Source organism: Cetorhinus maximus, chromosome 30, assembly GCF_964194155.1.
Source record: "Cetorhinus maximus chromosome 30, sCetMax3.hap1.1, whole genome shotgun sequence".
NCBI lineage: Eukaryota > Metazoa > Chordata > Chondrichthyes > Lamniformes > Cetorhinidae > Cetorhinus > Cetorhinus maximus.
The window spans coordinates 23,896,948-23,924,930 of record NC_135908.1 but is presented as its reverse complement, the minus strand read 5'-3'; the positions used below and the strand labels follow the sequence as shown (position 1 = coordinate 23,924,930).

General features: G+C 43.6%; 1 protein-coding gene across 2 annotated transcripts in view; it reads left to right on the top strand.

Moving 5' to 3' along the window:
* The window catches only part of vps13c (vacuolar protein sorting 13 homolog C), a 350,466-nt gene extending 330,772 nt beyond the window's left edge, over positions 1–19,694 (top strand). For both annotated transcript variants that reach the window (XM_078532613.1, XM_078532615.1), the window contains 5 exons: positions 2,106–2,220; positions 12,869–12,960; positions 15,193–15,313; positions 16,191–16,274; positions 19,274–19,694. In XM_078532613.1, coding sequence (XP_078388739.1) covers positions 2,106–2,220; positions 12,869–12,960; positions 15,193–15,313; positions 16,191–16,274; positions 19,274–19,363 — 502 coding nt within the window. In that variant the 3' untranslated portion in view covers positions 19,364–19,694. The remainder of the gene's footprint in view (positions 1–2,105; positions 2,221–12,868; positions 12,961–15,192; positions 15,314–16,190; positions 16,275–19,273) is intronic.
* The last annotated feature ends 8,289 nt before the right edge of the window (positions 19,695–27,983 follow it).

Here is a 27,983-nt window from a genome sequence, read left to right as displayed (position 1 = left end):
TCCTCGTAAAATACACAAACCTACTTGATGATTTGTGTCCCAGACCGCTGAGGGAGGCAAGGGAGGAGATCGCAGGGGCTCTGACCCAAATTTTTAATTCTTCTCTGGCCATGGGGGAGGTGCCAGAGGACTGGAGAACAGCTAATGTGGTTCCGCTATTTAAGAAGGGTTGTAGAGATAAGCCAGGAAACAACAGGCCAGTGAGTCTCACGTCAGTGGTAGGGAAACTATTGGAGAAAATTCTGAAGGAGAGAATCTATATCCACTTGGAGAGGCAAGGTTTGATCAGGGATAGTCAACATGGCTTTGTCAGAGGGAGGTCATGCCTAACAAATTTGATTGAATTTTTTGAGGCGGTGACCAGGTGTGTAGATGAGGGTAGTGCAGTTGTTGTAGTTTATATGGATTTCAGCAAAGCCTTTGACAAGGTCCCACATGGGAAACTTATAAAGAAGGCAAATGCACATGGGATACAGGGTAATTTGATAAGGTTGATTCAAAATTGGCTTAGTTGTAGGAGGCAGAGGGTGATGACAGAATGATGCTTTATTGACTGGAAGCCAGTGTCCAGTGGTGTACCACAGGGATCTGTGCTGGGTCCCCTATTATTCGTCATTTATATAAACAACATATGTGGGGGGTAGGATTAGTAAATTTGCTGATGACACAAAGATTGGCTGGGTGGTTAACAGTGAGGTTGAGTGTCTTGGGCTACAGGAAGATATAGACAGGATGGTCAAATGGGCAGATAAGTGGCAGATGGAATTTAACCCTGAAAAGTGTGAGGTGATGCAGTTTGGAAGGAGTAACTTGACAAGGAAGTATTCAATGAACGGCATGACACTAGGAAGTTCTGAGGAACAAAGGGACCTTGGCGCGTGTGTCCATAGATCTCTGAAGGCGGAGGGGCATGTTAGTGGGGTAGTGAAAAAGGCATATGGGACACTTATCGAGGCATAGATTACAAAAGTAGGGAGGTCATGTTGGAGTTGTATAGAACCTTGGTGAGGCCACAGCTGGAGTACTGTGTGCAGCTCTGGTCGCCACATTATAGGAAGGATGTGATTGCACTGGAGGGGGTGCAGAGGAGATTCACCAGGATGTTGCCTGGGATGAAACATTTAAGTTATGAAGAGAGGTTAGATAGACTTGGGTTGTTTTCGTTGGAGCAGAGAAGACTGAGGGGCGACCTGATCGAGGTATACAAGATTATGAGGGGCATGGAGAGGGTGGATAGGGAGCAGCTGTTCCCCTTAGTTGAAGGGTCAGTCACAAGGGGGCATAAGTTCAAGGTGAGGGGCAAAAGGTTTAGGGGGAATGTGAGGAAAAACCTTTTTACCCAGAGGGTGGTGACGGTCTGGAATGTGCTGCCTGGGAGGGTGGTGGAGGCGGGTTGCCTCACACCTTTAAAAAAAGTACCTGGATGAGCACTTGTCACGTCATAACATTCAAGGCTATGGGCCAAGTGCTGGTTAATGGGATTAGGTAGGTAGGTCAGGTGTTTCTCATGTGCCGGTGCAGACTCGATGGGCCGAAGGGCCTCTTCTGCACTGTGAGGTTCTGTGATACTTGCCTTACATTTTATTTGTTTTTACCTTGGGATGTGAATGTTGTGCCAAGGCCAGCATTTTTCAGCCATTGCTAATTACCCATGATAAGGTGGCGATGAACTGCCTTCTTGAAGGTTCTCCCACAATGCTATTAGCAAGAGAAGTTCCAGAAAATTTGACCCAGCAATGTCAAAGGAATGGCGATATATTTCCAAATCAGGATGCTATTTCGCTTGGTGGGGAAAATGCAGGTGGCGGTGTTCCTATGCAACTGATGCTCTTGTCCTTCTAAGCATTAGAGATTATGGGTTTGGAAAGTGCAGTTGAAGAAGCTTCAGTGAGTTGCTGCAGTGCCTCTTGTAGATGGTACCCACTGCTCCCACACTGCCAGCAGTGGAGTAAGTGAATGAATATTTAAAGTTGTAGATGACATGCCAAAAAGTTGGGCTTTTAAAGGACTTATTCCATTGATGAAGTCAGGGGTTCAAAAAAATAATCATTAACTTTATAAGCAAAAAGTTACCAGTCATTTATTACAATACCTGATTCTTCTAGGGTAGCAGAATCAACTGAAGATGTAAATAAACTCCGTCCACCGCGGTGTATCCGTGAAGATGGGATCATCAGGCCTTATGATCGCACTGAATCCGAGGGATGCCACTTGCTTGAGGTAAAATCTGTTGCTATTGTTTGGAAACTGGAAAAGAGGTGAAACAGTAGTCTTAATCCTGTATTGGTCTCCTATAAGATTAAGAAAGTTATGATGCTTCAAATCAAAGAGCTTTGGTTTCGCAAGTTGTGCTGTCAAAAACCTTTGGCTTTGGCAATGCAGGAAGTGAAGTGGATTTTAAGCAGCAGTCACTATTTCATACATATTGAAGTTAGCAGGAATGTTACTCTCAGGATTATGAAGGATACTTAAACTCTGGTAGTTGGTCACTTGCTCCATTTCCCAAGCGAAGCCATATTGCCACTCGCTGAGCTGTGTTTGTTGTGTCCCCACTCGCTGAGCTGTGTTTGCTGCGTCCCCGCTCGCTGAGCTGTGTTTGTTGTGTCCCCACTCGCTGAGCTGTGTTTGTTGTGTCTCCACTCGCTGAGCTGTGTTTGTTGCCTCCCCGCTTGCTGAGCTGCGTTTGCCGCGCCCCCGCTTGCTGAGCTGCGTTTGCCGCGCCCCCGCTCGCTGAGCTGCGTTTGCCGCGCCCCCGCTCGCTGAGCTGCGTTTGCCGCGCCCCCGCTCGCTGAGCTGCGTTTGCCGCGCCCCCGCTCGCTGAGCTGCGTTTGCCGCGCCCCCGCTCGCTGAGCTGCGTTTGCCGCGCCCCCGCCCGCTGAGCTGCGTTTGCCGCGCCCCCGCCCGCTGAGCTGCGTTTGCCGCGCCCCCGCCCGCTGAGCTGCGTTTGCCGCGCCCCCGCCCGCTGAGCTGCGTTTGCCGCGCCCCCGCCCGCTGAGCTGCGTTTGCCGCGCTCCCGCCCGCTGAGCTGCGTTTGCCGCGCCCCCGCCCGCTGAGCTGCGTTTGCCGCGCCCCCGCCCGCTGAGCTGCGTTTGCCGCGCCCCCGCCCGCTGAGCTGCGTTTGCCGCGCCCCCGCCCGCTGAGCTGCGTTTGCCGCGCCCCCGCCCGCTGAGCTGCGTTTGCCGCGCTCCCGCCCGCTGAGCTGCGTTTGCCGCGCCCCCGCCCGCTGAGCTGCGTTTGCCGCGCCCCCGCCCGCTGAGCTGCGTTTGCCGCGCCCCCGCCCGCTGAGCTGCGTTTGCCGCGCCCCCGCCCGCTGAGCTGCGTTTGCCGCGCCCCCGCCCGCTGAGCTGCGTTTGCCGCGCCCCCGCTCGCTGAGCTGCGTTTGCCGCGCCCCCGCTCGCTGAGCTGCGTTTGCCGCGCCCCCGCTCGCTGAGCTGCGTTTGCCGCGCCCCCGCTCGCTGAGCTGCGTTTGCCGCGCCCCCGCCCGCTGAGCTGCGTTTGCCGCGCCCCCGCCCGCTGAGCTGCGTTTGCCGCGCCCCCGCCCGCTGAGCTGCGTTTGCCGCGCCCCCGCCCGCTGAGCTGCGTTTGCCGCGCCCCCGCCCGCTGAGCTGCGTTTGCCGCGCCCCCGCCCGCTGAGCTGCGTTTCGCTCTTTGGGTTATATTTCACAATGCTGTAGCTTATTTTTGATGGCTTGGTGCGTGAACACTTTTTTTAATGTGCACTCAGTTTTCTTCCCCTTCAAGTCCAAAGTCCTCTTCATAGCCGTTGTGACACAAATCATGGCAGCGCTATCCATCATCAACTTCACTGTTCATACTGAATCCGTCAATATTGATTGCAGTCCCTAAAAGGTCAATTCAGCCATGACAATTAATGGAACTTTTGGACCTCTTATTGGTGTACTTATTACAGGTTAATCTACAGTACAACAAAACCACAATGAAAACCTTGAACTTTTTAGAAAATCTTAGTTGTTTTCGACTGTTTTGACTTTGCTTGAATGTGACCTGGTTAGGTTCTCTGCTTGTATATCTCTGAATGCAGACAGGTGGCATAAACTTGGCTTGGCTGAATTTAGATAGTTGAGTGGTGTTCTGTCTTTAAAATAATAGTGGGATCAGTCAAGGTAAATGCAGATGATCATCAATCCCTGGTGGGGGAATGTATGTGGAGTTCTCTTCCCGCAAAAGAATCTGTGGGATCTGGGAAGGGTTGGGGGGGCAGCGGGGGTGGGGGCAATTTAAATTTTGAAGAGATTGTTGGAATTTTTTTTACTATGTAACTCTATACATGGATATAGAGGAAAGGTGGGTAAATTGAATTGAAGTACATTTCAACTATGACCTGACTGAATGATGGAACAGGCTTGAGGGGCTGAATGGCTTACTGCTTTGTGAATCTGTTCTGTTTGCTTTGATTCCTGCAGTGCATTAGATGGACATGTTCAGTATTGAGTCTAATGTCACATAAGGACGCACCCCACCTTTTCTCTTGTACCATCTCCAATTGTCTGTATTGAACTTTGCCTGCCATAGTTCTGCTGTTCTGTTCACTTGTAGAAATTGCTTATCTCCTTTTGTAATTCCTCAGCTGCTTTAGTAAACTTGACTCTCACCATCCCCAGCTCTCCCAATTTGACGTTATCTGCAAATTTAACCAGCTTAGATTGTGTTTCTGAATCCAGTTCATTTATATAAACCAGAAACAGTCAGGACCTGCTACTGATCTTTGAACCACTTCACTCCACAAATCCCCCAGCTCTACCTCACTCCCTCAACTAGTACGACTGCTTCCCCTCTGCCAGCTCCTTGCACACCTTCAAGCTTTACTAAAGATGTCCACTATCCTCAGCCTGCGGCCAGCTGTTCATGTGGAGTTTTATTGAAGGCTATATTCGGTATGTTGTATCACAGAGTTCCAATTTTGATTTGTGATGCCCTATCCTTAACGAACATCAAACAGAATCTGCCTTTTATGAAACCATGTTACTTACAAGGATATTTTAATACGTGATCCTCCTGTTTCTTTTTAATAATCTGTTTCATTATTTTGACAGTTACTGATGAAAGATTGAAGGGCCTGTATTTTGTAATCCCTTGTCACCTTTCTGAATCCCAACACCTCATTAATATCTTTGAAACTTTGTGGGACCTCCCCTGTATTTATTAGCTTCAAGGTCTTTGTAGACATTTTCCCCTTCATCACTCTTTGCACACTATATAACCAGGGACTTTATTGGTATACAGCCCTTTTAAGACTGATTGCAATGTCATTGCAAGTGGTATCCAAGTCATTGAGTTTTGGAATCTCCAATGTTGGTTATCATCTCTCATGGATGCTCTCAAAAAGTGATCTTGGATAGAGATAGGGGCAAAGTAGAATTGGAAAGTTACCGAATGTTTAAGATCGCACTCACCGATAAAATCGAAACATTCAGATAATCTGATTGTCCAAGCTGTCTCTGGACTTCTCAGTGATGAAGGGAGTGCATCATGAGCAATAATTGCAGTTTACAGCAGAAATGGCAGGAAATGCTCTCGCACATCTGGAGGCTGGTGGGATGGGAGATTGCAATTTCCAAATCATCCTGTGCCTTGTTCACTAATGACATAATCCCACTCTTAACCACGTCTTAGGAACATAGGAGCAGGAGTAGGCCATTTGGCTCCTTGAGCCTGCTCCACAACCTGGTCTTCTCTTCTGCTGTCTCATCTTTAGAGGGACCATCCCATCCTCTGTCCACTCTTGTTCACCCGTCTATCACGCAGGGCCCTAACTTCTTTTTGCCTTGTACACTCCTGTGCAATAGAACCAGATATTAAATCTTCTGCATTTGCTTCTTCCCACCATTGTTACAAGCTCCAGACAGCAGTTTTGTGTGAGAAATATTACATATCTCCTGTACGTGTACTGTCTGTTGCTACTCACTGTAGTCTGCGCCCCAAAAAATAAATCGGTCCTCTTTTTCCCGAATGTTGTAAACCTTTTGTGATTTTTCCAATCAACTTTTTATTGCAGGTTTTCATTTTTCTTTCCTCACATCGCAAAACTGTTAAATGAAAAAGCATTTATTCTTCAGTCTTTTAACATGGCAAGGTTCTTACTTTTCTCTTTCTCTTTTTAAACATGCAGCAAGATATGGAATGAGAGGTTTTAAATCGGCTTGCTTATATCAACTTTACACTGTATGCTTTTTCTTAACCCACTCATTTAATGTCGCAGCATCAAATGTAAATATATTTAAATTTGTAATATATAAATTTCTTATCTCTATATACAAGTCACAGTAAATAACGGGTATGTATGTCATGATGAACAGGTTGTATTTTGAACTGGTTTGTACATTGATTAAACTTGTATGCATCGAGTAGGCTCACCAATAAACTTTGCTTCTGTGAACATGAAGGATCTATACCATGAAACACCTGTAGCCTTGTTCTTGTACCTTTTTAGCTGTTTTTATTTCTATATTTATTCTGGTTATTCATATTATAGCGGCAAAAAATATAACTGAATAACTTGATTTAAAGTAAAAATAAATTGGATTTGAAGTTTGACTTTGTGCTTCCTGAATGTAATGTTATAATTAGCTTTCTGATGTGTTTCATTTGTTGAACTGTGAAATATTTGTTTTAATAGCCTGATACTTCAATGTGCCTGATCAACAAATGTTTACGTGGCAGTTAAAATGTTTTAAAATTATGTCAAAATTATAAATGATTAATCCTTATGTCTCCTATCCATTTTTTCTAAACTTAGCACTAGCTTGGAAAGGATAGTCACTCATCAATTTGTTGATTTGAAGATGTGTATATTTGAGCAGGTAGAATAGAAGTACCTGTATTTTTACAAATATATGTTCTGGCTATAACCAAAAACAGTTTTAACTCTGCCATTGAAATGTGCATTTCTTTTCACATTTTGATGTACTGGTTATAATTCACTTCTTTTCAAAATCTGATTATTAAAAATGCAATGAACAGAACCTATTTTTGGAGAAAAGAGAGGTAATTGGATTATACTCTTCATTTTGAAGTTCCACCACATTGAGATCAAAATTCCTGTTACAAGTATGAATGTGAAAATGAAAACAATCGGCATGCATCAACAGGGAAGCACTCAAGTTGCATGAGTGCACAGGTTTTCCTCATTCCTTATAACCTTCATTTTTTAAAACCTAGCCTTCAGTTTTGAAGGTAGTTCAGTGACAAGTAAGAAGGGGTTTTGATAGAATGCTCTTGAGTTTTTTGTGTGAGGCATGTGATTTTTTTTCCCTCTGTTACAAGTTCATTTCTTGTTGGGTATACCAAGGGTTAAGCAGAGAGCGTCAACATGTTAACTTCACTAATCACCAGTCAGAGTGCAAACCTTTTAGGCTGCTTGTGTCCCTGGAGTTTATCTAATTAAAAAAAAATTCATTCATGGGATGTGGGCGTCGCTGACTGGGCCAGCATTTATTGCCCATCGCTAATTGCCCTTGAGAAGGTGGTGGTGAGCTGACTTCTTGAACCGCTGCCGTCCATGAGCTGTAGGTACACCCACAGTGCTGTTAGGGAGGGAATTCCAGCATTTTGACCCAGTGACAGTGAAGGAGCAGCGATATATTTCCAAGTTAGGATGGTGAGTGGCTTGGAGGGGAACTTCCAGGTGGTGGTGTTCCCATGTGTCTGTTGCACTTGTCCTTCTAGATGGTAGAAGTCGTGCATTTGGAAGGTGCTGGCAAATTGGTGAATTCCTGCAGTGCATCTTGTAGATGGTACACACTGCTGCTACTGTGCGTCGGTGGTGGAGGGAGTGAATGTTTATGGATGAGGTGCCAATCAAGCGGGCTGCTTTGTCCTGGATGGTGTCAAGCTTCTTGAGTATTGTTGCAGCTGCACTCATCCAGACAAGTGGAGAGCATTCCATCACACTCCTGACTTGTGTCTTGTAGATGGTGGACAGGCTTTAGGGTATCAGGAGGTGAGTTACTTGCCACAGGATTCCTAGCCTCTGACCTGTTCTTGTATCCACAGCACTTATATGGCTAGTCTAGTTCATGTTTCTGGTCAATAGTAACCCCCAAGATGTTGATAGTGGGGAATTGAGTGATGGTAATACCATTGAATGTCAAGGGGTGATGGTTAGATTGTCTCATGTTGGAGATGGTCATTGCCTGGCACTTGTGTGGTGCGAATGTTACTTGCCACTTGTTAGCCCAAGCCTGGATATTGTCAAGTCTGGCTGGATTTGGACATGGACTGCTTCAGTACCTGAGGAGTTGCAAATGGTGCTGAATATTGTGCAATCGTCAGCAAACATCCCCACTTCTGACCTTGCGATGGAAGGAAGGTCTTCGATGAAGCAGCTGAAGATGGTTGGGCCTAGGACACTACCCTGAGTAACTCCTGCATTGATGTCTTGGAACTGAGATGATTGACCTCCAACTACCATAACCATCTTCCTTTGTGCTAGGTATGACTCCAACCACCGGAGATTTTTTCCCTCTGATTCCCATTGACCCCAGTTTAATAGGGCTCCTTGATGCCACACTCAGTCAAATGCTGCCTTGATGTCAAGGGCAGTTGCCCTCACCCTCACCATGAAGCCATTTATCTCCATAAACATAAAGTGAGATTCTTCTTACTTTAACTTTTTACATCACATTTTACAAGCGTTTTATTAACAATGATCATGATTCTTCTTGTTCCATAAGGTCCGAATCCCAGTGAATGAGTGGAAATTCATATTCATCCTGTCTGGTTTTGTCAACATAGCTCACCTGACCTAGACTTGCACTGCTGTGTGTCTGTTATACTGGCTACACACAATGTTGCTGCTGCATCTTGCACTAAAACACACTGTTTTTGGTGCGTATTTGTTGTGTGCGTGTACAGTGATGAACTTGAGCTTTGGAAAAGTCGGCGCATCCAGTACATGCAAACAGCAATGCTCGTGCAGCCATGTTCACTAAGATTTCTTCCATTTAGATGAGAGCTCGTACCTTGTATGCATTTACTGCCAATCTGGGAGGGAAGGGAAAGGGTGTCAGGTGTGCAATAACAGATGTAAGTAGCACTCCATGTCACTCAGTCAGGGTTTGCTGTACTTAAACATACTTTTGTGAAAAAAATGGTGCTCCATTCAGTGGCTGTGACTTCTTGGTTTGTCTTGTGTTGTTAAGTGTGCTTACCCTCTCAGCTCGTGATCTTTATTTCAGTTACGTCTTAGTCAGAATGTTCACTACCTCATCACCCTATCCTAGCTTCCAACCTTGTATGGTCTCCATTACAGGCTGCCTACTTCGACCTATGTAACATTTCCTGACTCCGCTGGTGCCTCAGCCCATTTGCCGTTGAAACTCTCATCATGCCTCTCTCACCTCCAGATGTGACTATTCTAATGCTCTCCTGATTGCCCTCCCATTCACCATTTGCCTTAAATTTGAGCTTATCTAGAACTGTGTCTGTAAGCAATCCTGCACCAAGTCCCATTCACCCATTGCTCATGTCTTTGCTTACCCTCATTGCCTCCGGTCGTCTTACACCTCCAATTTAAAGTTATCTTCTGGTCTCACCCCTCTCCATCTCTGTGACCTCCAGGAGCCCTACAACTCCTTTCACTCAGAACTCTAATTCTGGCCTAAATTTCATCACTCCATCATTGCCAGCTGTACCTTTGGCTTTGTAGGCCAAAAGTGCTGGAATTCCTCCCTAATACTCTACAGCTCTCCTCCTTAAAGATGCTCCTTCAGATCTACCTTTTTTGTCAAAGCTTTTGGCCAACTGCTCTAATATCTCCTTATGAGTGGTCATGTTTTGTCTTTTTGGTCCTGTGAAAGTATTGAGCCATTTTCACTAAGTTAAATGTAAACTATTGTTGGCATCCTCCCTCCCTGTTGACCCATCATTGGTGGTTGTGCCTTCCATCATCTAGACTGCAAACTCTGGAATTCCCAGCCCCAGATCCCCTGCCTCCCCACTTAGCTCTCTTCCTCTAAGACCGGCCTTAAAGCTAATTTTTGTGACCAAGTTTTTTTGATCACTATTCTTGATATTTTCCTTTCAATCTCGACATTTTCCTGTGTCTGATCGCTCCTCTGTAAAGTGCCTTGGGATGTTAAAAATAAATGTTTTTATTGTCTCTGTATCTCTTTTCCAGCAGTCTGTTTGGGATTTGTTTATTTCTGCCTTATATGCCCTAACTGTTCTGTTCTGGTTTCTTTCACTGTCTCCTGTGTTTCCCTCCCCAGTTTTTGTCATGCCATGAAAAGGGAGAGTAACGTGCTGTACATAACGATGAAGGAAGAGGCTGAGTATCTCAGTTAATTTTCCATTCCATTCACTGCTCGAGCTGCTTTGTTAAAGATTCCATCGCAATAATGGTTGAGCCTGTTTGTCTTTGGTTACCTGTCAGGCAACCTATTGATGGGAGAAGATGCTACAATTCTCCTCATAAACATGAGTTCTGCCAGTTTGACTCCCAGACTCTACTGACTTACCTCCAGTTTCCTGGTCTCTTGCTCTCCAATTGTTTCGTGTGAAACAGACTTGGCAAATTGAATTGCCAGCCCAAAGTTGGAAATCGAATTTCTCCTTTGTGGTTCTGCAGCTTCCCAGATAGGGACAAATTTAACTTCAACCTGTTTTCTGATTGTTCCGTGTGCTCCTGTCCATTCGGAAAGCAACAGACTGATGCTTGAAGCATCAGGCAGGGGAACACTCAGCATTAAGTATTCTTCAATTCTGCAATAGCCAAAATTGACTATATCCACTGCCTCACACTATGCTCGTAGGCTATTAGTTTATATTTTTCTGATGGTTAAAGAAAATAAAAAAAGAGGTTATGGTTGATTAGGTATTAAATTGATTAAGGACTCTGTGCACCTTTTGCAGCTTTCAAAATACATTTCTGAGATGTATTCTTCTGAGATATAATTTGAGCAGTACCGTAGGACGACAGGAAGCTGAAAAGGTTGACATCTGAGAACATTTCTTTTTATTTAAACGGAAAATGCTGGAAAAACTCAGCAGGTCTTACAGCATCTGTGGAGGGAGAAACAGAGTTAGCGTTTCAAGTCCGTATGACTCTTCTTCAGAGACTCTTTTTATTTAAATTCTGGACTGGACTCCAGGCAGTACTGAATGGCTAGCAAATGCCAATATTTAAATCTAATTTAAAGTTAAAACTTAGAATTCCTAAAATGACCCTTCTGAACAGTTTAGCTTAGAGACCTGAGCTTCTCTTTGGGCTACAGAGAAGCTTCAGATGATATTTAGACAAAAAGCAGGCAGCTTGTAATCAGAGTTCGCCATTAACCGTATTTGCTGTGTCTAAGTTCGATTACAGATTTTGATCTTTGTCTTCTATTTTGGAGCAAAGCAGCCTTGAGAAGCTGCAGTGGAATATTTGAAAGTTATTTGAAAGCTTTCATATGCTTTCAGCAGATTTCTGTCAGTTCTGTTCTGACTGGTTCGCATAACATGGAATACATGCGATCAGTATTTCACTCCTCCGCTCTCCTTTACACACAGTGCCTTCTCCAACTGATCATGTTTTTTATTATTTCACAAGACACGGGCATTGCTGGCTAGGCCAGCATTTTTATTGCCCATTCCTAATTGCCCTTGAGAAGGTGGTGGTGAGCTGCTGCCTTGAACCGCTGCAGTCCATGTGGTGTAGGTGCACCCACAGTGCTGTTAGTGAGGGTGTTCCAGGATTTTGACCCAGCAACAGTGAAGGGACAGCGATATAGACTAAAGTCAAGATGGTGTGTGGTTTGGAGGGGAACTTGCAGGTGGTGGTGTTCCCATGTATCCACTTGTCCTTTTAGGTGGTAGAGGTCGTGGGTTTGGAAGTTGTTGTCAATGGTGACTTGGTGAATCCCTGCAGGCACCTTGTAGATGGTACATGCGTCTGTGGTGGAGGGAGTGAATGTTGAAGGTGTCTGGATGGGATGCCCGTCTAGCGGGCTGCTTTGTCCTGGATGGTGTCGAATTTCTTGTGGTATTGGAGCTGCACTCATCCAGGTAAATGGAGAGTATTCCATCACATGGGGAGGCAGTGGCGTGGTTGTAAGGTCACCGGACCAGTCTCATGTCATCAGGCCAAACATGGGCAAGGAAACCTCCTGCTGGTTACCACCTACAGCTGAGGTAGGGCGGATGAAACAGTACTCTTCCATGTTGAACATCACTTGGAGGAAGCACAAAGGGTGGCAAGGGCGCAGAATGTGCTCTGGATGGGGGACTTCAACGTCCCTCTCCAAGAGTGGCTCAATAGCACCACTACTGACCAAACTGCAGAGTCAGGAGGTGAGTTACTCTCTGCAGAATTCCCAGCCTCTGACCTGCTCTTGTAGCCACGGTATTTATATGACTAGTCAGTTCAGTTTCTGATCAATGATAACGGCCAGGATGTTGACGGTGGGGCATTCAGCGATGGTAAAGCCATTGAATGCCGTGGGGTAATGGTTAGATTCTCTCTGATTGGAGATGGCCATTGCCCGGCACTTGTGTGGCATGAATGTTACTTGCTACTTTACCAGCCCAAACCCGAATGTTGTCTAGGTCTTGCTGCATGTAGGCACGGACTGCATCAGTATCTGAGGAGTTGTGAATGGTGCTTAGCATTGTGCAATCATCAGCGAACATCCCCACTATTATGTGGCTTTGATGATGTGATGCCCTCCACCAAGTTGCTGAATTAACGTTTCAAGGCACCGTTGCATTCATATGTAACATGGTTCTACTGTTTGGGCCGCGTGCTAACAAGTTAATCGTTCTGCCAGAAGTTTGTTGCTTGCACCTAATGGGCATAATGTGTTTAAATTTCATGCTTTGATTAATCATCGCTGGAGCAAATGACAGCTGTAGTTTAATTTTGTTACAGAAATTGGAGTTTCAGAAGTTTGAAGGAGAAAACTACCGATTCCATTGTCGTTTATCTGTAAAGAAAAAGGCCAATCTGCTCATCACAAACAGGTACACGAAATACCGACTGGTTCTTGGCAGACTCAGCAATTTTATTTAACCAGTTCAAAAATGCATAACTCAAACAAAACACAGCCACTATATTATTTTTCTAATGGTGGGCATGTATAACCACCACATTGAATTTACAGCACAGAAACTGGCCATTTGCTTCAACCAGTCTATGCCATTATTTCTGCTGCACACAAGCCTCCTCTCATTTTAATTCATCTAATTGTTTCAACGTAGCTTTCTATTCCTCTCTGCCTTGAGTACCAGTCTAGCTTCCCCTTCAATGTATCTACATTATTCACCTCAACCACTCCCTGTGGTAATGAGTTCCACATTCTCACCACTCTCTGGAGAAAGACATTTCCCCTGAATGCCCTATTGGATTTATTAGTGTCTATCTTATGTTTATAACCCTTAGTTCTGGTCTCCCCCACAAGTGAAAACATCTTCCCTGCATCCTACCCTATTGAACCTCATCACAATTTTAAAGAGCTCTATCTGACCACCTCTCAGTCTGCTATATAGAGAAGGGGGCCCCATGAGATATATAATGCTGTCGCACTTTCCCAACCATCAAAATTTGGATGTGTTGTTTTGATGAGAGTTACAATGTCAGTGTTAACAATACTTGCACACCTGTTGTTAACCTCAGAGAGAGGATATGTCAAATTTCTGTCTTCTGTTGGCTAGTTTTCCACAAAAAAGAATTGGAGAATAATGTACTTCACTGCTGTTTTTTTTTTAAAAAGCAGTGAGTGTTTTCACAAAAAGCAGGTGAACATACAAATTAGGCGCACAAGTAGACCATTCATCCCCTTGAGCCTGCTTGGCCGTTTGTTAAGATCATTGACTGACCTGATTCTGGTCTCGACTCCCATTTTCCTGTCTGCTCCGATACCCTTTGATTCCCTTGTCAATCACAAACTTGGCCTTAAAAAATATTCATTGACCCTGCCTCGATTGCCGGGTGGAAGGAAGATGTGATGAATGTGTTCTGGTACCATGCTCCTTTTTTTTTAAAACAAATGGAAAATCGCAGCCTTAAGGGAGCTCCCGGCAAAAAAAAATTACCCTGAAGGCCGGAACCATATGGTGGGAAAATGGTACGAAGGTATGTCAGCCAACAGACAATGGGAGGAGCCTGACAACCGGAACACTGTTGAGGGACAATGCCTGACATTTAGGTCCTGGAGCCCTTTCTCCCCAGAAGTGACCAATATGCCCAGCCCTGATTCTCCCACCCGCTTTTCTAACAGATCCCAGCAACCCCACTGCCACTGTTCTCAGACCCTCCCAATGCTCCGACACACCGAACCCCTCTTGATGCTCACAAATCCTTAGGCTATATCTTCAATGTTTCATGATCCCAGAACTGCCGCTAGTGACCCTAGAAACTCTATCTGCAGTGTTTCTCGAAACTTCCCACTTCCTGGCTGTGGGTCCATCAAATAATAACTAAAAGAAGCCAGGGCCTGCAGATAGCTTTTTTTGGTCAAGAGCTAAATGGCTAGGTGTGACTACAAGGTTTGTACCTCTTATAGATCTGGACATTGAATTAGATAGGAAGGAGGCTGGAATTGACCAGCCACTCACTGGTTGGTGAATGGGTAACCAGGCCATGAAGGCATGGTACAGAAAGGAATAACATATTACCATTAATTTTACTGCATTCTGTGACAGAAGCAGAGAGGCACAAACTACTGAAATTCAGTTATTAAATACACAGAAATTCCAAAGATATCAGCGCTGAAGACCAGACTGAGGGGTCTTTGCAGTCAGGGACAGTGCAGAAAGCGCGTGCAGGCTGTGGGGTGAAGGGCTGTCTACAGTTTGAGTTTTAAAAATCGCGATGAGTGAACTTAAGTTTTGAAATCATTTCTAGTGTTTATTCTGATATAAGTTTAGGTGGCCCTCTTAAGAGCTTGAAAAATAATGCCAACAACTTGGTTGGTTTTGTGGTGATTGCTAGTTTGGCAGCTTTGCAATGAATGGAAGTGTTAATGAGGGTGTTTAGTGATGTTTTATTTGAGTGGTGTTTTATGATTTCCTTTAATCAATAGGAAGCTGAGCCCATCAGGAGTTTTGGAAGGTTCCCTAAGCTCCATGCTCAAGCCAGGTTTTTAATTGTTTAGACTATTAGTTTACTATTCACTGGTATGTAGGAATCAAAACCTGTTTTAATCCTGCAGCGTACGCACAAGTTGACCTTTGTTTGCATATTGTCCTTTTTAGGAGGGTCGTATGTGTGTCTGATGAGATTCTGGGCCATCTTGGCAATGACTGGAATTACACTTTTGAAGAATTTGTTCAACCACCAACTTTAGATGGCAACGTGCTGAGCCTGTACATCAAGGTACGCTGTGCGATGCTCCAACTGCGTCTGGCATTGGAGGGCTCACTGAAGTATGATGAAAGTGTGAATTAACTCCCATGCATGATTATGCTTTGCTCACTGAGAAAGACTAAATTGATTTTTTAAATTACTATAATAATGAAAGGACATTATCCTTTATAATAAACATAAACTACGTGTCTCTCCAGCCCAGTATTTCTCAAACGCAATTGTTTCTGCACTTGTTTGTGATTTGATATGTGGCTTGAAGCTTTCATCATTAAACAGAGAGAGCTTCTGTCATTCGGCTTTAACAGTGTCCCCTCATTTCGGAGAATGTGAACATGGTTGGGGAGTTTGAGTGTTTTATCAAAGTGGTTGTTAAAAAGTATTCTGTGCCTTAAATTTGCATGACATTTAGCCCAATCTTGACTTTACAAACATCCTCTTTCAGAACAATACTAGAGCCAGAGCTGGTGGGGCTCCTAGCAAAGTTCCGTCAGTGTTCAGAATATGCAAAGCCAATGAAACAAATTTCTGTATTTTTTGTGCAGTAAACATTGTTAGATGGAACCTGAGAATGTAGGAGGGACAAAGCTCCGCCATGTCAGTGTGGGGAAGTCCGGAAGCCAGTAGGTTTGTTATACGGTGGAAGGGAAAGCCTTGCAAAGCCCTTCTCAGCTGCCCCCTAACTGTTGGATTTAGAGGAACAGTGTAGATGACGTGGGATCTGGCTGCCAGCTGAACAGGGGCGGGGATTGTGTCGTTGCACTTTATTTAAAACATAGTTCAGAAATGTTGTTCACACAAGTTTTCCAGAAGAATTATTAAACAAAAATGAAAGCTAAGGAGGCAACAACTCGAGCGATAGAAAGGTGATGTTGTGTTTCTTTTACAGGATCAATCAATAATAGGATTTTCAAACTGTGGGTCTGAAGGTTCTGTGAAAAAAGTGACTATCCAAGACACGAATATGGCAAAGGTAAATATTTTTGTCTGAATAGGAATGGAATGTTTGACGCTAGCATGATTTTCTTAGGGGACATTTCTTTATTACATTAAAAGTTGTGCGTGTATATGTCCTGTCTGAAAAACGTGACTTTCTGTTGTCATGTTTTTGTTGTATTTTTGTCTCCGCTAACCCCCATGTCAACATTTGAACTGGTGCCAGCAGTGGAGGCTGGGTAATTTAATATATTCAAGACTGAGTTAGACAGATTTTTCATTGACAAGGGCGTCAAGGGTTATGGGGACAGGCAGAAAAGTGGTGTTGAGGCCACGTCAAATCAGCCATTATTACATTGACTGGTGGGGCAAACTTGAGGGGCCGAATGATCTATTCCTGCTCCTAGTTATTTCTTACTTGGAAAGGCACATGTAAACTTATTGTGCTGTAACTGCATCCCTCCCATCATTGGTGAGACTGTAATGCTCTGTTTTCATATCCCATCTCCTGTGTCTGTACAGCAGATAAACATCTGGGCTCCAGCAAACTCATTCTAGTCTTGCCAGATTCCTTAAGTTTTGCTATTTAACTATTTATTAGTTTAAATTTTATATTTAACTAAATATAATAATTCCCTCACTTGTTCCCTTTTCTTTTGTAAGTTGTAACCCTTGTCATTGTGATGAGGCCACATCAAGTGAAAGGACCAGAGATAGGATTATACACTAAAACAAATCTTAAATTAATAATATCTGCATGGTTCCAAAGATTGACCAAGAAAGGATTACTGTGTGGTACAACAGAACTGACTCAGCTCATGATATTGGTTCCTGACTTAGCTGGTAATCGAATTCACAACATCATAACAGGCATGCAGCTTGTCGAGGCTGCCTGGAACTAACTGCTCTCAATCCCATTTCCCTGCCCACTGCCCCTTATGTTATTTTCCATTCTCTTTTAATGTGATGCTAGTCTGTGGCTCAGTGGCCACTTCTTGGAAAACATTCCATGTTTTACTTACGCTCTTTTTAAGTAAAAGTCCTCTTCCATTTTTTTGGGGAGATGATCTTGAATTTTTTTCCTCCCCTTCGACAGAGTCGCCCATTCACAGAAATGATCTTTCGCTATTTACCCTCTCGAATCCTTGCAAGTCTCCAGTAGCTTTTATGTGTCCCAGTGGGGGAAAAGCTTTTCTTGACAGCCCCTTATTTGGGGTTTGATTCTAGTGATTTCTGGTGTCTGTTTTCTCAACACTAATACTCTTCTGATTCAAGGTACCTAAACTGTGTGCAATGTGCCAGTGGTGGTCTAACTGATGCCTTATACAAATTCAACACCGCCTTTTTTGTATTCAGTGCCTTCTATATAATCTATTGCCCTTTTATGGCCTTCTGATGCCTGCATTGCTATCTTCAAAAATATCTGCATCATTTTTCTGTTCCTCTTAAGAGTTTTACTATTTACATTACATTTCTTGTCCCTAATATTCTCAAAACATGACTTAGAATTGTCTATATTGACCTGTATCTGACAGCTGCCTGCTTACTCTCTTAACCATGTCCTGAAATCTCCTATTGTGTCTAATTTGCTATCAGCAAACTCCTGAGCCTGAGGCTATCCTCCTGCTTATCTGCACTCATCTTTCACTGCAAGTTCTTCATCTTTTGACTATTCCAATGGATCCCTGGCCAGCCTCCCTAGTTCCATCCTCCGCACACTTGAGGTTACTTAAAGTTCTCTACACATGTTCCAACTCACACCAAGGTCCACTCGCCTGTCTCCCCTGTGTTAGCTGAGCTACATTGGCTCCTGGTTAAGCAACACCTCGAATTTAAAATTCTCAATTGTTTCCAAATCCATCCTCCTCTCTGTCTCTGCAATCTTCTACAGCCCTACAACCCGCTGAGATATATATAATCCTCTAATTCTGGCCTTTTGAGCATTCCCAATTTTAATCGCTCCACCTTTGCTGGCCATTCCTTCCAGCTGCCAAGTCCCTAAGATCTGGAATTCCCTCCCTTCACCTCTCCCCCCTTTCTACCTCTTTCCTCCTCTAAGATTTGACCACTGGTCATTTTGCCTAATATCTCATGGCTTGGTGTCAATTTTGTTTGATAATGCTCCTGCAAAGTGCTAGAGGATGTTTTGTTATATTAAAGGTGCTATATAAATACACGTTGTTTTCATTTTTTGCACTATCTTCTAAGTTGAGCTTTTGAGGTCACAAATAGATTGAAGATGTCAACTATTGTGGTTCCTTTGAACAACAGTCTTGTAATATATACTAACAGCACTGTGTGATTTTCTCACTGCTGTGTTACACCACTGTCAGTGACTGAAAATAAGAACATGGACTTGTTTTCTTAATTGTTAATTTTGCACCAGACCTATTTCAATTAGATGTTGTTTTAAACCTTAAAAACCATGTACTTATAACTCTTCAATATAATTTAAAAAGTAATTTCTCGGACGTGGATGACACTGAGAAGGTCACGCATGTTGCCCATACCTAGCTGCCCTGAGAAGGGTGATAACCACTCCAGCCCTTATGGTGATGGTGTTTTGTAAGGAAACTTTGATGTGCCCAAGTCAGGGCAGCCTGGAGGGGTACTTGGAAGTGATTTCCACAACATTTCTGGTTGAAGGAGATTACAGAGGGGATATGTTGTTGAAATAACCTGGGTGAGTTGCTGCGGTGCATCCTATGGATGGTACGCACTGAAGCCACAGTATGCTGGTGGGTAGAGGGAGTGGACAGTGAGGTCAAATATTAACAAAAAAATTAGAGGAATAAAAAGTGCACAATTTGAAACCTGCAGAATTATAAATTTCCACAAAAATTTTGGGAACTGATGGATCACATTGAAGATATTCCTACGTGTATCTTTTAAACATTAGACAGCAGATCCACTATCCATTAAACTTAAGCTACTTTAACCATTCAGCAGTTAGTTTGGTGAACTTGATACCTGAGCTTTTAAAGTTCAACAATAATCAATAACTTGAATATGATGTTTGGAAATGTTTTGTTCCAGAGGGTGATTGATGTCCTCGAAGAAACTCAGGCAGCAAGGCAGCAAGAACAGCTGGTGAAACGAAAATCAGTGAGGTTTTCGAAGCCCTGAGGTTTTATCTACTGTCGCCCATTGCACTAAATTAATGTCCGGTTTTTGCTTTTCCACAAAACCGTACTTTGCACTGTAATTGTATATTTTCTTTCTTCTAATGAAATATGGATCTTAAAAGTATGAATCCTGTGGTATGGTCGTGCCTATTATATGCAAAAGAATAGGAAAGCTGGTACTGAAATCAACATTATCTTGTCTCTTAATGTTGATAACTTCAGTTAATATTCTGAAGATTTGAAAATTTTGCACTATAAAGAATCTTTCATGCATGTGTTAAAAATAAAGTCATGTATAATGTATGTTACAAATAAATAGCTCATTATGTAGATTTTGTGTTTTGATCTGGTTGCTGATACTCTTATAAATGCTGAGCATCTAGTTAAGAATAACCATACTGATCCTACTCATAATGAAAGGACAGTGAATCACACTCTCTCAGTTTGGACAACTGTAATATTGCTAAAGAGAATCTTCAACTGTTGAAAATTATGTCGTTTTAAGGATTCTTTAAAATTCACACTTGAACTTTAACTTGAACAGTCATATCAGATCAATTCTATGCATAATTAAAAGTTTTGTGTATAGTGTGTCTCACCAACCAGTTGGTGGCTGTAACATGCAAAAATCATCTGTTCCAATTTTTTAATTGACTTAACTAACCAATATCTGTTCAGTTGGCCATATGGATTTGCTCAAATATTGATCAGGCACGGAAAGCTATCTCCACTCGTTTTAAACAAAAGGCCATACAAAGCCAACCCATCAAATTCCTACAAAACAAATCAATAAAAAGGCAAATGACTTCCTGAAACTGCTTTCACATAATTTTCCTTTTTCACTCAAGTCAGTATTTAGAGTTGGAATTTTTTGTAACAAATCATATACACTGAAAAGTCACCAAATCTGCCCACAGTTAGTTACTTAAAAGGTAGAAATGCTGCATGAATTTAAACTTTGACTTTCTAATTGTTTTTTGATTTCTCTCCTAATCTCTTCGCATTCTGTCTTATGCTACACCCCTCTCTTGTCTGTCTACTTAACGTTTGCCTCTTTCCTAACCCTCAATTATTCCCTAGGTCTTTATTCACCCCTTGAGTCCCACTAGTATTTAGTTTATTCTTTAGTTTTAGCGGAGTATATTTTTCTCGAACTCTGTTGAATACCAGTTTAAATGTTCCCCATTGTTATTCTGTCGTTGTTTTCCAATCTTTCTGCTGTTTTATTTTCCCAAGTTCTATTCTCGGCCGCTCGAAATCAACTTTTCTCCAATCTATTAAGGTGGTTTTCATCATCTTAAAGTATATTGTTTTATGGCCGCTATTGCCTAGATGTATCCCTACTTTTATTTCTCTTATCTGCTCTGGTTCACTCCCCATTACTAGGTGTAAAGCAAATCTTCCCTTGTAGGGCTTTTTACATATTGGGTTAGAAAGGAGTCCTTTACCTACCTCTTCTGCCCACTTAATATCAGGGTAATTGAAATCCTCCATGACTTAGAGAGGACATGTTGATTAAAGCTCTCATGCCTGAACACAGGAAGACAGTCAATTTTTAACTTTGTCTTCAGATGAGAAGTTAAAGCAGAGCCCATCTGACCTCTCTGTAGAAGGAAGGAAGACTTTCACCTTCCAAGGCTTCGGGAGGCCCCAAAACACTTTACAAGCAATGGAGCACTTTTGAAGTTATTGTAATAATGTAGAAAACACAGTAACCAATTTGTGAATAGCAAGATCCCTTAAACAAGAAAATGATAATGCCCAGATAACTTACTTTTAGTGATGTTAGTTGAGGGAAAATGAAAGCTCCACTGCTCTTCTTCAACATAGAGTAATGAGAGGAATCCAATGAGAGGAATCCTCTCTGCTGCCCAACATTTCACTCGCAACTAAGATCACCAAAATCAGATTGATATGTTTGTTTTTCTCATTGCTGATTTTCTGATTGCTTATTTTCCTGTCATCTGGTGGTTATGGATTGGTATTAGTTAAAAATTACGCCTTCATTTCGATAGCTCCTGACAGAAGAAGAGTTAGGGCAAAGTTTTATTTAGGGAAGGCCTAAAGTGGGGCCAGATAGCTGAACGCGGTGAATTCGGGAGAGAAATCCGGAGGCTATTGTCTAAGCAGCTGGAGCAGAGAGGGCTGAGCCTGAGCAGGTAGTGGAGGAGAGGGATGGAATTGAGGTTCGGAACTAAAACCCCTGGCAATTGCTGAAGATTCCTCCTCTGATTTTACATCAAAGGATGCTTGGTCCCAGCATGATTGATGCTGGCAGAAGAGGGTCCTTATGGAGTTGAGCAGAGTGTCTGGAAACTAATAATTGGAGAAATCACATATGGAAGGGGGGAGGTGGATGGTGGAATGAGGCAGGAGCAGGTGGATGGAGGGGGTGCATGGAGACGGAGGATGGAATTTTTAAAAATCCTTTCATGGGATGTAAGCATTGCTGGCAAGGCCAGCATTTACTGCCCATCCCTAATTGCCCTCAAGAAGTCAGTGGTGAGCTGCCTTCTTGAACTGCTTCATTCCATGTGGTGTAGGTATTAGGAAGGGAGGTCCAAGATTTTGACCCAGCGACAGTGGAGGAACGTTGATATAGTTCCAAGTTAGAATGGTGTGTGGCTTGGAGGGGAACTTCCAGGGGGTGGTGTTCCCATGCATCCTTCTAGGTGCTAAAGGTCGTGGGTTTGGAAAGTGCTGTTGAAGGAGCCTAGGTGAGTTCTTGCCATGCATCTTGTAGATGGTACACACTGCTGCTGCTGTGAGGGGGTGACAGAGGATGGAATGGGGAAGATGAGGCTAAATATTGGGAGAGATGTCTCTTGAGGTAGCCATGTTGGTGTGAGGAGAAGTCATTTCAGGAGAGGTGTTGTGAAATTGGGAAGTTGAAGTAACGGAGTGGTCTCAGGGAGGTAGATCATGGAGAAGACACCAGGAAATGGGAATCTCCCCCAGCCACCCCCTCACCCCACCCACCCCACAATTGCAGGAAAGGAGTTACCAGTGTAACTGCCAAACTGTCCAAATGTGAATATAGCTCTGAAATCAACTGAAGAAAGATGTTTCTAAATTTACTTCTAAATTATTTCATAATTTAGTCTGAGTGCTTGGAAATTGCGTTTGGGTAAATTAAGCCTTCATTCATTCCCAGCAGAAACCCCACACTATTTGAAACTTGAAACTATTTTTATATAAGAATAAAACTGATTTATACAGAATTGGAACTGGAGCTGTGGGACTCATCTAATTCATTCCAAGTCAATTCAATGTGAAAAAGCTGCTGTAATCTGTGTGTTTGAAGCAGAGACTTTGAATCTGTCTGTGTTCTGCTGGAAGAACTGGAGATGAACACATTTGTTCGTTTTCACTCGAGTGCTGAACTGCTCTGAAACCCCCCCAGTGAAGATCGTATCCTCATTCAGCTGCAATACCCAAACACACCATGTGGGGGCACATAAGTCCCATGAGTTGGAATAGGCTCAAAACTTAGACATTGGAATGAAACTACACTTGAAGTCTGATTCCAGCAGATCGAGCGAGGAAAGCTCACTCAAAGACCTACACTCTTGAGAGGTATTTGCAAAAGAGCTTTGAATGTTGAAACTCTTTGTTCTACTGTGCTGGATGTTGTGTGCCTCATTAATGATGGAATCAAGGGAGATGGAGAGGAGGAGGAGGAGGAGGGAAGGTGGAGTTCAGGTAGAGGATCAGCCATGATCGTATTGAATGGTGGCGCAGGCTCGATGGGCTGAATGGCCTCCTCCTGTTCGTCGTTCTTATGATCAAATAGTTTTGATGTCCCAAAGTAAATGTTGGATCAGTTCTTCAGAGAAGTGCAATTGCTATCACTCCAGGTACAGCAGAATCACTGAAACATCGGAACTATCAACTTGTCGTCATAACCATCAGTCTCCCATCAACGTGAAGGAACCGCCTACATGATCCAGTCATCATGGATCTGGGATAATAAACCATCTGAGAACCAAAATGATAGTTATTTGGTGGCCTAAGTAGGCTTTTCTATTCTAGGTTTTGATTCCTCCAACAAGTATTCTCAGCATCTCTTTAATCCTAATTTTTTCTGAAAGAAAACATTACGATGGAGATTCTGGAGGTTCAAACACCCGCTGTCTTGGAGTGACTTCCAGCTGTGTAGGTTTTAGCTCCATAACTCTTGTACACACGGTGATCCCTAAACCTCAGCTCTGGGCGTCCTGCCTCCCCAGTCCCAGAGGTAGCTCAGTGTGGGGTGTATCGCTACAGGGAAGTACTGGGCATTCCAATACAGGACAGCAGAATGTCAATCTGTGTGCATTCCCAGAATTTAGACTGAAGATTCCTAAAGTGCTGAAGGGACCTGTAAATATCACAAACCTGGCCGAGCAAATCAGAGAATTATTTAAGATGATTCACTTTAAATTTTTGGAAAATTCAAAATCTCATAAATAATAATCTGACAGGAGTGCCCTTCCTTAGTGTTGCTGCTTGATTTGGCCATTAGAGATCTTGATCCTGGAGCCTAGCTGCTGATAGGACATTTCTTAAGATTCTTATTGTTCCCACTTCGGGGGCTACTCAATTGAAAAATACATTAAACTCAATCTCATCCACCACCTTAAACATTCACTGCTTCCACCATTGATGCACCAGCACACAGTGGCAGCAGGTGTGTACCATCTACAAGATGCACTGCAGGAACTCACCAAGGTTCCTTCGACAGCACCTTCCAAACCCATGACCTCGACCATCAAGAAGGACAAGGGCAGCAGATACATGGGAACACCACTACCTGGAAGTTCCCCTCCAAGCCACACACCGTTCTGACTTGGAAATATATCGCTTTTCCTTCACTGTCGATGGCTCAAAACCCTGGAACTCCTTCCCTTACAGCACTGTGGGTGTACCTACACCACATGGTTCAAGATGTTTACAGCAGTTCAAGAAGGTGGCAATTGGGGATTGGCAATAAAAAATTTTTTCTTTAATCTGTCATGGGATTTCGGCATCACTGACAAGGCCAGCATTTGTTGCCCATCCCTAATTTCCCTTGAACTAAGCGGCAGTTAAGAGTCAACCATTGCTGTGGGTCTGGAGTCACATGTAGGCCAGACCGGGTAAGGACAGCAGATTTCCTTCCCTAAAGGACATTAGTGAACCAGATGGGTTTTTATAACAATTGACAATGGTTTCATGGTCATCATTACTGAAACTTATTTTTTCAATTCCAGATTATTAATTGAATTTAAATTCCACCAACAGCCGTGATGGGATTTGAACCCTTGTCCCCAGAGCATTAGCCTGGGCCCCTGGATTGCCAGTCCAGTGACATTACCATTACACCACCGTCTCTGCTGGCCTTGCCACATCTCATAAATGAATATTTAAAAAACCCTAAAGTTTCTTTTATATTTTTCTCTTCATGGAACTCACTAGCAAGGCCAGACCAGTGTCCTGAAAACACAGCAAATGCCAACCTTTCCTTCACATCACTGTAATTTTGCATATCAATTTTCAAATTTATTTCAATTTGATTTAATCTTTTCCTGTATGGCCCTGTTGTTGGAGTGAGAGGTTTAGTAAAACCTTTGTGATTGCTGCACAGAAGCTTTGTCTACAAGGTTAATGGGGATGCTCCTGAAAGAGAAAGTACTTGCATTTATATAGTGCATTGTTCATCCTCAGGATGTCTCAAAGTGCTTCACAGCTGATGAAGCATTTTTTGAAGCATAGTCACTGTTGCTGTGTAGGGAAATGCAGTTGTCAATCAGCAATCAGATACCGCAAAAACCAAATAAGAGAACTGATAAGAACATTGTTGTTGCGAGATAAATATTGACCAGGATTTCCAGGAGAACTCCCTGCTGTTCATCAATAGCGCTATGGGATCTCTTAGAACCACTTGAATGGGCAGCTTCCATTTAAAATCTCATTCAAATGGCCGCACCCCTGACCGTGCAGCATTCCCACAATATTGAACCTCCAGCAGTGCAGTGCTCCCTCAGTACTGACCCTGCGACAGTGCGGCACTCCCTCAGTACTGACCCTTCGACAGTGTGGCACTCTCTCAGTACTGACCCTTTGACAGTGCGGCACTCTCTCAGTGCTGCCCCGGTGACAGAGTGGCACTCAGTGCTGCCCCGGTGACAGAGCGGCACTCTTCAGTGCTGCCCCGGTGACAGTGCGGCACTCTCTCAGCGCTGCCCCGGTGACAGTGCGGCACTCTCAGTGCTGCCCCGGTGACAGTGCGGCACTCTCTCAGCGCTTCCCTGAAGTGTCAGCCTGACATGTTGGGTTAGAGTGGGAATTGGACTCAAGACTTTGGGAAGTAGGGGTAAGAATGTGTTTACAGATCCAAGCAACTACCCTCATGGGTTTATATTAACCTGATGCAGGATATCTTCTCCTGACAGGTACATCTATTTTTCTCCCCAAGTAAAAAGTTAATTCATGTTATCAAGTTACAAGTTCCCCACTAAAGTCAAATCACTTCTACAAACAGTAAAATAAAAAGGTTGCTGCAGGAGTTCTTGCAGTGTAGCTGCGTTAGTTAGACTGCTTCCTCACTCTTCAGATTAACCCTTTTCCATGCTGTAATATACTGAGTGTGCCAGCAGATAGGGGTCTGCTGAGGGGAACAGGGAATCTGGGACCTCAGTCAATGGGGGGACTAACAGTTCCCACCTCTTGATTAACTCTGTGGTGGGAAGGCAGGTGTGGTCCCCACCCATCAGTTACCCATCTGATTAAACGCATCCCCTACCACCAAACTTGCCACAGAGGAGGGTGTTAAATTCCACCCAAAGAGAGGGAAAGCGACTGGAATGAGAGAGGGAGAGAAAATCGGAGAAGTAAAATAAAAAATTATATTTTACATTTTAAAAAGCTTGAAGGAAATGCGAGAATGAAAGTCGATTGTGTCAATTATCCTCTTTTCACGTCAGAGATGTCGAGTGCTATTGCTGGAAAATAAATTCTATCATTACAAACAATCCTTTCCATTAAATACTAATTTTTCTGCGGTGAATTTGAATGTGCATTCACTGCGTAAATTCAGTAATCGCTTGAAACTCGGGGAGGTTGATGGTGGGATCCCATTATCAGGAGGCTGGCGGGCAGAGGGACACAAAACAAACAACGTTTTGTGCTGATTTACAGGGTATCACTTCCTTATCACGATTTACACAGTAATAAAGACTCTTACTTACTTTCCCAGCAAATTTTCCATCAACGTCTGAAGATACAAGTTTAATACAGCCATCTGTAAGATAGTCGCTAATAAATCTAATAATTATAAATTATAACACAGTGAGTGGTGATCTGCAAAGTTCTGTCTGATGGAAGCAGATTAAATAATAACTTCTAAATGAGAATTGGATACACTTTGAGCTGGAGAGTGTGACTATGATTCTATTAATTCTAGGAATTCAGAAGAAACTCCTTTACTCAGAGTGTGGTGAGAATGTGGAACTTACTACCACAGTACAGGGATTGGTCAAGACAGGGTACAGATACATTTAAGGGGGGACTGAAAAAATAAATGGAGAAGGGAATAGAAGGTTATAATAAGGAGAGAGGTGAGAGGTGAGAGGAGTCTTGTGCAGAACATAAGCACTAGCATGGACCAGTTGGGCTGAATGGCCTGTTTCTTGCTGTAAATTCTATTTAAATTATTTAATTAATTTATGGGATATGGGCATCGCTGGCTGGGCCAGCATTTATCACCCATCCCTAATTGCCCTTCGGAAGGTGGTGGTGAGCTGCCTTCTTGAACCGCTGCAGTCCATGTGGTGTAGGTACACCCATAGTGCTGTTAGGGAGGGAGTTCCAGGATTTTGACCCGGCGACAGTGAAGGAACAGCGATATATTTCAAGTCAGGATGGTGAGTGACTTGGAGGGGAACTTCCAGGTGGTGGTGTTCCCATGTGTCTGCTGCCCTTGTCCTTCGAGATGGTAGCGGTCGTGGGTTTGGAAGGTGCTGCCTAAGTAGCCTTGGTGAATTCCTGCAATGCATCTTGTAGATGGTACACACACTGCTGCTCCTATGCATCGGTGGTGGAGGGAGTGAATGTTTGTGGATGGGGTTCCAATCAAGCGGGCTGTTTTGTCCTGGATGGTGTCAATCTTCTTCAGTGTTGTGGGAGCTGCGTTCATCCAGGCAAGTGGGGAATATTCCATCACACTCCTGACGTGCTTTGTAGATGGTGGACAGGCTTTGGGGAGTCAGGAGGTGAATTACTCTCGCTGCAGGATTCCTAGCCTCTGACCTGCTTTTGTAGCCGCAGTATTTATATGGCTAGTCCGGTTCAGCTTCTGGTCAATGGTAACCCCCAGGATGTAAATCGCTGTTCTGGGGAGATTGATGAGCCTCTTTTAGCAATGCTTTGCTGTGTGAGAGGTGCAATGGATGGTCTTAACTGCCCAGACTATTTCCACCCATTGAACACAACTTTGCTTAATGGACACTTGGCCTCGTGGTCAGACAGGAACTCCGGTGTCAGCCTGTTATCATGCTGAAAGCCCACTCTGAATAGATATCCTGAGGAGAATGCAGATATATCCACAGGGTCAGCACTGAGTCCCTGCAAGAGTCTCACCTGGCCTTGCACTGCTGCCCCCA